We start from the raw sequence: 9,686 nt of genomic DNA, 5'->3' as shown, positions 1-9,686 counted from the left end.
CACTAGATCTTCTGCCCAGCGGTGTGGTTGATGTTGGAGCATGACAAACAGGGTACAATAGGTCGGTGAGACAGACTCATGTTTAGATCACGCCAGTTTCTCACCTACTCATAATGAGTAAATTAACTTCTCATTATCTTCTGGGGTCGTGCCTCGAAACAGAATAATAATTTACTGGAAACTTAGGCCAGGTTTCCCATGGTGTGTAATCCTCTGAGGCTCGGGCTCAGAGCACTAGCTAATTAAAGAGGTAATTAAAGTCTGTAATAGTAATTTTACTCATTTACAGTGTCTGATCACAGCTGTTGGAGGGAATAGAGATGCACTCATTTGTATCTGTCTCTCTCTCCCCTCTCTCTTTCTCTCTCCCTGTCGACAGGTGTCTGGTGCACTGATCCAGCCACAGTGGTGCGGAGGTAGAGCGGGGGATGGCAGCCTGTCCAGGCATGGGGTGGCCTGGCCTGCTCCTGCTGCTGATGACTACTGTGGCCTCCACTCAGAGCCAAGGCTGTCCCCAGCGCTGTGAGTGCATGGCCAAGCTCAAGTCTGTGGCCTGCCAAGGCAAGCGCCTGTCTGCCCTCCCCGACAGCATCTCCTCGGACACACGCCTGCTGGACATGAGTGGGAACATGCTTCGCTGGGTGGAGCATGGCGACCTCCTCTCCTACCCTCGGCTGGAGGAGCTAGACCTGAGTGAGAACATAATCAGTGTCCTGGAGCCCAACGCCTTCTCTAGCTTGCAGAACCTGAGGGTGCTGTCGCTGAGGGGGAACCAGCTCAAACTGGTCCCCATGGGCGCCTTCTCACGCCTCACCAACCTCACCACACTAGACCTGAGTGGGAACAAGATCGTCATCCTGTTGGACTTCACTTTCCAGGATCTAAAGAGCCTGAGGAACCTGGAGGTTGGCGACAACGACCTGGTCTACATCTCCAACAAGGCCTTCCTGGGCCTGGTGGGTCTGAGGGAGCTCACCATTGAGAGGTGCAACCTGACCTCCATCTCCAGCCAGTCTCTCTCCTACCTCCGCAGCCTGGTCACTCTGCGCCTGCGCTACCTCAGCATCTCCTCCCTGGATGACCAGAACTTCCGTAAGCTGGGCGGGCTGCGGGGTCTGGAGATCGACCATTGGCCCTTCCTGGAACACATCTCCCCCCACAGCCTCCAGGGCCTCAACCTGTCTTGGCTGTCCATCACCAACACTAACATCACCTCTGTGCCCACAGCCGCCCTACGCAGCCTGGCCCACCTCACCAGCCTCAATCTCTCCTACAATCCCATCTCAGTGCTGGAGTCCTGGGCCCTTAGGGACCTGGTCCGGCTGAAGGAGCTACACCTGGTCAACACCAACCTGATGACGGTGCAGCCGTACGCCCTCGGTGGCCTTCGGCAGATCCGCCTGCTTAACCTGTCCACTAACGCCCTGGTAACCCTGGAGGAGGGCGCCTTCCAGTCTGTCAACACCCTGGAGACGCTGCGTGTAGATGGGAACCCTCTGTCCTGTGACTGCCGCCTGCTCTGGATCCTCCAGCGCAGGAAGACCCTCAACTTTGAAGGGAAGTCCCCAGTGTGTGCGGGACCCATGGAGGTGCAGGGCAGGGCCCTCAGTGCCTTCTCAGACTCTGCCCTCTTTGACCACTTTACCTGCCAGAAGCCCAAGATACGCAACAGGAAGCTGCAGCCTGTGACTGCCAGGGAGGGCCAGGTAGTGTCCTTTGTGTGCCGGGCGGAGGGTGAACCCACACCTATCATCTTCTGGGTATCTCCCCAGCGCCGTCGGATCACTACCAAGAGCACTGGACGTGTCATCGTCCTACCTGAGGGAACGCTGGAGATCCGCTACGCCCAGGTGACTGACAGCGGCACCTACATCTGCATCGCCAGCAATGCCGGGGGTAACGCCACCTACTTTGCCACGCTGACCGTGAGCGCGCTGCCTCTGGACGCAGCGCTCATGGCCAACCGCACATACTACACAGGTGACCTCAACGAGACCAATCTGAACGACACCAAGGTCTTCCTCAAGTTCACCTTGGACCTCAAGACAATCCTGATATCCACAGCCATGGGGTGTTGCTTGTTCCTTGGGGTGGTGGTCTTCTGTTTCCTGATGCTGTTCGCATGGAGCCGGGGCCGGGGGCAGCACAAGAATAACTTCTCAGTAGAGTACTCCTTCAGAAAGGTAGATGGCCCTGCTGCCAGTGGCGGACAGGGAGGGGCCCGTAAGTTCAACATGAAGATGATTTGAGACAGAAAATGGGCCGCTCTGTTGACTTGTAGACTTAAACGGGGACAGAATAACTTTGGACTTTTTGATACTGATCCCTGTCAGTTCAGAAATCAACTCACGAGGTTCATCCAAGACAGATTACTAAGACTTAGGTTTTTTTTATCTGTAAATGGCTGTATCAACAACAAAAAAGTAAATTTATTTGGTACAGTCCGATTTTTCTCAATTGCTATTTGTGTATTAGTCTATCTTCTGCAGAAGTGTCTGGATGATAGTTAAAGATGTCCCAAAATCCTATTGACATGACCCCTGCACAGCTCCACTGGTCTCCGCAGTGCACCCTCCATCCTCACTCATGAATACATAATCACAGGGTGCTCGCTGAATGCCAATACTCATTTAAACAGATGATATTATTTGTTTTCCCATAGGAGGACTGGCAATTTATATAGTTTGAATCTATTCTCCCACTATAGCAGATTTGAGATCCAGCTACCACAATACCACACAGGTAGAGATCTTGCATACAGTAGATAGCTGACCTTGATTCTCAACAGTAGTCTATATTGTATACTACACTGCCAAGCTATAACCATGGGCGCCATACAGAAGGACTTCTAATGCAAACTACATTACAGGATACTTCCAACCTCGTCTGTCATTCAAAAGCATGAAATGCTGCCACACATTTGACTCATTCAATTTTTTGTATGGTTTTGTTATGTAAAGTACCATGAATGAAACCTTGTGTACCATATAGAAACCTTGTGTACAGGTGAGTGATCACTCACAAAACCACACACAATTTCCTATGGGTTCAGATATCCTCATTCTGGTGTATTCAGTAAATAGTATACACCTGCCCTCAGACTGCACCCCCTCTGACGTGTGAAAAGGTGTACAAAATGTTTTGTATATACTGTATGGTTTTTGTTGGGTGTACAGATTTGTTGTCTCAATTTCTGAATATCTTGCTATATAATCTTTCTTAATTCGTCGTTGTCTCATGGCTTCATCCAAAGACTGTTCATACTGTATCGATTGGTTAGACATATACATCAGATGTCATACATTTGAATCTTTCAAAGCTATTGTGGTTGTTCATATTGTGGATGATTTTATGTGGATTATTCTAAATCGAATTATTCTAACTGGTAATAGCCAGTAATTTCATTCATAGCAAACACATATTGCCTGGCGCAGAGATTTGCCCTTTCTGTGCTCTCCAAACAACTTATGAAGGACAAGCGTGCAGTGTATCAGATCAGTTTGCTATTTTGTGGAAGCAGTGGGAAGCCTGGTGACCAGCAGGGACAGTGCTTCTCATCAGGACCCAAGTCTCAGATATGCAGGAAAATGCTAATGTAACAGAGACCTTGGATGCTAGAAGAGAGGTCACAATGGAACAGAGCCAGGATGTGCTAGAGGGCCTTCATTGCCCAAATCCCAAGGCTGACATCATTTGCTTTCTGCAGATAAATTAGAATAGGATCAGGAACTAAGAGAAGATTACTCTGTTCTTAAATATTTGTAAAATGTGAATTTGATTATAACAGCAGTACATTGTATTTTTTGGAAGAGCAGTTATTGCTAAGTATTTGTAAACTAGCTAATGGCAAAAATGATTTAATCATCATCCCTCTGCACTTTGTGCAGGTGCCTGGCACATAATTATTATCCTTGAGCCGCAGCACAGGAGAAATTGCATTTAAATTCCCAAAATACACTGAGTTAACAAAACAGGAACACTGCCTAATATTGAGTTGCTCCTTCATCTACACTGATTGAAGTGGGTTTAACAACTGACATCAATAAGGGATCATAGCTTTCACCTGGATTCACCTGGTAGGTTTATGTATGCTTGGTGTATATCCTAATATCTTATTTGGATTTAGGGTGCTAACCATGGTTTGGGAGAATTACAATTTCATTTAAAATTCCAATTAAAATATTGAATTCACTCATGAAGTGAAGGATTTAGAGTGAATTCAACTTGAATTTCAAAATGTTCAAAATGTTCAAAATTATGGAATTAAAATTTAATTGAAATTGGACTGTTTGGACAATTTGAAATCGAATTGACTTAATTACTTGAAATTTTATTTAATTGAAATTGATGCACTTTGTAGAAAAATGTCATGTTGTATTTCTATATTCCCAGTATAGCTAGGCTGTATGAACAGTGACATGATCAGCGATTTGGGGATCCCGAGTGGCGCAGCGGTCTAAGGCACTGCATCACAGCGCTTGAGGCATCACTACAGACACCATTCGATTCCAGGCTGTATCACAACCAGCCATGTTTGGGAGTCCCATAGGGCGGTGCACAATTGGCCCAGCGTAGTCCAGGTTTGGCTGGTGTAGGCCGTCATTGTAAATAGGAATTTGTTCTTAACTGACTGACCTAGTTAAATGAAGGTACATTTAAAAATAATATTATTCTAGTTTTTATCTACATCTGCCTCTCTTTCAAGCTTTGGTTTGGCTGTCATTGGCGCCACAGATTGTTCCCTCACTCAATGCACCACTGCCAACAGTCCCAAATAGCTTACCTTTGCTGCCCTCTGCTGGAAAGCATAGGAATCTACAGCATTGTCACAGAGAAGTTCCAGACATTTTGTATCAAATCAAATTTATTTAAATCAAATCAAATGTATTTACATAGCCCTTCTTACATCAGCTGATATATCAAAGTGCTGTACAGAAACCCAGCCTAAAACCCCAAACAGCAAGCAATGCAGGTGTAGAAGCACACTGTTTTGTATATCACACTGTTTTATATATATATATATATATATATAGTACCAATAACTGTGTGTTATATCATAGTTTTGATGTCTTCACTATTATTCTATAATGTAGAAAATAGTCAAAATAAAAATAAAACTGGAATGAGTAAGTGTGTTCAAATTTTTGACTGGTACTATCTCTCTCATATATATATATATACTCAGCAAAAAAAGAATGTCCTCTCACTGTCAACTGCGTTTATTTTCAGAAAAGTGCTCTTCACTGACGAGTCACAGTTTTGTCTCACCAGGAGTGAAGGTCGAATTCACTTTTATTGTCGAAGGAATGAGTGTTACACCGAGGCCTGTACTCTGGAGTGGGATCGATTTGAAGGTGGAGGGTTGTGTGGTCTGGGGCTGTGGGTCACAGCATCATCGGACTGAGCTTGTTGTCATTGCAGGCAATCTCAATGCTGTGCATTGAGACTGATGTTTTGCGGGTACTATTTAATGAAGCTGCCAGTTGAGGACTTGTGAGGCATCTGTTTCTCAAGGGTACATCAGGTGAAAATGTTTACATTTTAGTAATTTAGCAGACGAGCTTATGCAGTGCGACTTACAGTAAGTGCATTCATCTTAGATAACTAGCTGGGACAACCACATTTCACAGTCATAGAAAGTACATTTTTCCTCAATTTACGTACAGTAGAGTCAGAGCTATCGGGGTGGGGTGGGGGTCAAGTGCAAGTGCTGGTTAAGTGTTTTTTATTGTTATTATTATTTTTATTTTTGGGGGGAGGGAGAGGGGTCGAGGTGAGGAGGATTTGTAAGATACTGTTTGAAGAGGTAGGGTTTCAGGGGAACTCTGCTGTCCTAGCTTCAGGGGAAGCTGGTTCCACAATTGGGGTGTCAGGACAGAGAAGAGCTTGGACTGTGCAGAGCGGGAGCTTCCCTCTCATCAGGGTGCCAGGGCCAAGAGACCTGAGGTGGCCGAACAGAGTGTTTGGGTTAGGGTGTAGCGTTTTAGTATAGCCTGAAGGTAGGGAGGGGAAGTTCCTCTTGTTGTTCTGTAGGTAAGCACCATGGTCTTGAAGTGGATGCAAGTTTCAACTGGAAGCCAGTGGAGTGTGCGGAGGAGCGGGTGACATGAGAGAACTTGGGAAGGTTGAAAACCAGATGGGCTGCTGAGTTCTAGATAAGTTGCAGGGGTTTGATGGCACAAGCGGGGAGCCTGGCCAACAGCGAGTTGCAGTAGTCCAGACCGGAGAGGACAAGTGCCTGGATTAGGACCTGCACTGCTTCCTGTGTGAGGGTGGGTCATACTCTACAGATGTTGCAGAGCATGAACCTGCAGGAGCAGGTCACTGCTTTGTTGTTTGCAGCAAACGACAGAGTGTAGTCCAGGGTCACACCAAGGTTCTTTGCACTCTGGGAGGGCGACACTATGGAGAGGTCTTTGAGCAGTCAGGCCTTTGTAAATAAGAATTTGTTCTTAACTAACTTGCCTAGTTAAATAAAGGTAAAATAAAAATATATAAATAAATGACTTCAACAAAACAGTAGAGAATGATCAAGTTTCTTTCCAGCAAATGTCTTAGATATATGATTGTATAACTAGCAAAGGAGTTTTGAAGTTGGGGATGCAGTATGTTTGGCAATGAAGACAACTAGCATAGTTCAGCTAGCCAGCTTGTTTAGCCAAGGAAAACAGAGGAGAACGAGTTCGGGCCTAGTGAGCATGTCAGGCTACTTCAGGAGACAGATTGTAGTTTTTATGTCCTGATATCAGGAGCTGGCGGCAAAAAGTTTGAATAATTCAGACTGAAACTAATAAATCAGATTACTTAAACTTAAGGAGAGCAAATTGATATACAATTTAAAAATTAGTGTCAATAGTAAAACAAAGCTTAAATGATGTATGAGTGAACCCTGAGTACCGAAAATGAATGGTGAATTCACTTCTGTACACTGGAGACTCCTCCTCCTCATCACTCTATTAAGTCTTCACATAGGAACGAATAGTGCCACGTGATCGATGGCTTTTTCCATTCATATACACAGTCATTGATAGAGTGCCACAGTGTTGTCCTCATAATACCCATAAAACCTAGGTCATTTTTACTGTGACATCTTTTTCATAGGGGTCATCAAAGTTCATTGCAATATAGCTATATTTAAATTATAAAGATAAAGAATGTGAGAATAGGCGAAGTTAGATGAAGTTAACACTTTTTTTATTCATAGTCTCTGAAATACAAAGAAAAACATATCAAGCTCACTTATGCTGCAATTTTATTTGCTTGCAACTGAGTTGCTTCTTGATTGCTTCGTGAAACCCCCTGCAACTAATAAGCAACTCACCTGCAACTTGGTTGCATCCAGTTTGAACTTTTCAACTTTGTGCAACCAGTTGCAAGCAACAACCAATCAAAAACAAATGCTTTTTTCACATGATCCCCTCAATGGTTAGAACCTCCGGCCCAGTTGTCATTGTCAACAACACAGCTGTCAGTGCTGTGAGAACCATGATCAAGATGGACCAAAGAGACATTATCCAAACGGGAGCTGTATAAATAAATACTGGCATCAGGGCTAGTAAAGGTTAATCCAAGGCAGTTAATCCACTGTTCCCCGGGTGCTGAAGATGTGGATGAAGGCAACCCCCTTGCACCACTCTGATTCAGAATCAAACGATTGAAGATTAATATTCTGACATTTTTTTCAGTGCAATGTGAGTTTTTATTAGTCAGTATGGCCATGTAACATTATTGATCTGTCAGTTTCCCTAACTAATTCACTACTTTTCACACTGACACAGTAATAAACAGCTCTAAAGTTACAGGCCTCACTGTCATGGTGCAGAGTTTCTTCATCCCGCCCCCGCCTTCAACCACAGCTTTTCATATTACATTTTATACTCCACTAAGCCCGCACCTACTGGTTTTCTGTCTGACTCCCACCCGCTACCACACAAACTGGTCCCGAACCCAACTGCAGTCCCGCAATGTTATTTTAGTGACGCAGCTCACTTGTCAGCCACGGTCCCAGCAATTTTGTGCCCTACAGGCAATATCAAATGCGCAAAAATAATTTAAGAAAGTACCAGAGATTCTCACATGGCCCTTATATTAAGCTATGTCTGCCAATATACTAGATGTAGTTTGAAGAGAGCAGAGTAGGTGAGACTTGCACTTTTTCTTGAGCTATTTTTATAGCCTACCTTTTATTAGTGGGAAGATTTTCAGACAGAAAAACATGGGTGATCAATATTTAGGCCTATTTTAGGAAATGCAGTAAAGTGTTTAGGAAGTACATTTCCTTGGCAAAATAACTGCCTCGTGCTTCTGCGTCCATGGATAAGATAACTGCCTCGTGCTTCTGCGTCCATGGATAAGCTAACTGCCTCGTGCTTCTGCGTCCATGGATAAGATAACTGCCTCGTGCTTCTGCGTCCATGGATAAGCTAACTGCCTCGTGCTTCTGCGTCCATGGATAAGCTAACTGCCTCGTGCTTCTGCGTCCATGGATAAGATAACTGCCTCGTGCTTCTGCGTCCATGGATAAGATAACTGCCTCGTGCTTCTGCGTCCATGGATAAGATAACTGCCTCGTGCTTCTGCGTCCATGGATAAGCTAACTGCCTCGTGCTTCTGCGTCCATAGATAAGATAACTGTCCCTGCCGTGCTTCTGCGTCCATGGATAAGCTAACTGCCTCGTGCTTCTGCGTCCATGGATAAGCTAACTGCCTCGTGCTTCTGCGTCCATGGATAAGCTATAGCCTACTCTATTTCATTGAGACCACACACTCACCTGACCCCCCATGTATGGCTACTGAACTTGAAGAAGCAAGAATGATGATAGAGACACTTGCTACAATTTGCATAGGCCTATAGGATATAACCTACCTTTTAGGAAGAAACAAATAAATGGGTTATCAGTAGAGTACTAGGGGGTAACTTAGCCCTCTAAGAACAATGTCTAATTGCTGACACAAAAAAAGCAACATTTGGAGTAACAAAATGTATGTGTTGAAGGTAATTCTTAGGGGATTAAACTATAAAGGGAAATAAATGGCTACAGTTTACACTTTTTGAGTTTTTTCATTAAATGTTGTTTTTAGAAAAGTGGCCTTTTTTATGTACCGGGGGAACTGCCCCACCCACCCCCCAGTAGAAGATTATGGGATTAGATTTCACACAAGTGTGTTAATATCTATTTAATCAGTTTTATTTAGAAATTATTTAGTAAGTAATACTTTAAAGCTAAATCTAGTTGTCTTATTTTAATTATTTGAATAAAATATGGGGGGGAAGGGGCCTCCCGGGTGGTGCAGTACCACCAGAGATTCTGGGTTGGAGTCCAGGCTCTGTCGCAGCTGGCCACGACCGGGAGGCCCATGGGGCGGCGCACAATTGGCCCAGCGTCGTCCGGGTTAGGGAAGGTTTGGCCGGCAGGGATATCCTTGTCTCATCGCACACTAGCGACTCCTGTGGCGTGCCGGGCGCAATGCATGCTGACCAGGTCGCCAGGTGTACAGTGTTTCCTCCCACACATTGGTGCGGCTGGCTTCCGGGTTGGATGGGCATTGTGTCAAGAAGCAGTGCGGCTTGGTTGGGTTGTGTTTCGGAGGAGGCATGGCTCTCGACCATCGCCCCTCCCGAGTCCGTACGGGAGTTCCAGTAATGAGACAAGACTTAACTACTACCAATTGGATACCACGAAATT

General features: G+C 45.0%; 1 protein-coding gene across 1 annotated transcript; it reads left to right on the top strand.

The window, feature by feature from the left end:
* Positions 1–428: 428 nt before the first annotated feature.
* Positions 429–2,249, top strand: lingo3a (leucine rich repeat and Ig domain containing 3a). Its single transcript, XM_064933197.1, has one exon. It carries the CDS (start codon positions 429–431, stop codon positions 2,247–2,249), a length of 1,821 nt encoding a protein of 606 aa, XP_064789269.1.
* Positions 2,250–9,686: the final 7,437 nt, after the last annotated feature.

This window comes from Oncorhynchus masou, chromosome 24, assembly GCF_036934945.1.
Source record: "Oncorhynchus masou masou isolate Uvic2021 chromosome 24, UVic_Omas_1.1, whole genome shotgun sequence".
Classification (NCBI taxonomy): domain Eukaryota; kingdom Metazoa; phylum Chordata; class Actinopteri; order Salmoniformes; family Salmonidae; genus Oncorhynchus; species Oncorhynchus masou.
Note: the sequence above shows the minus strand (reverse complement) of the source record. Positions and strands in the feature narration are given on the sequence as shown.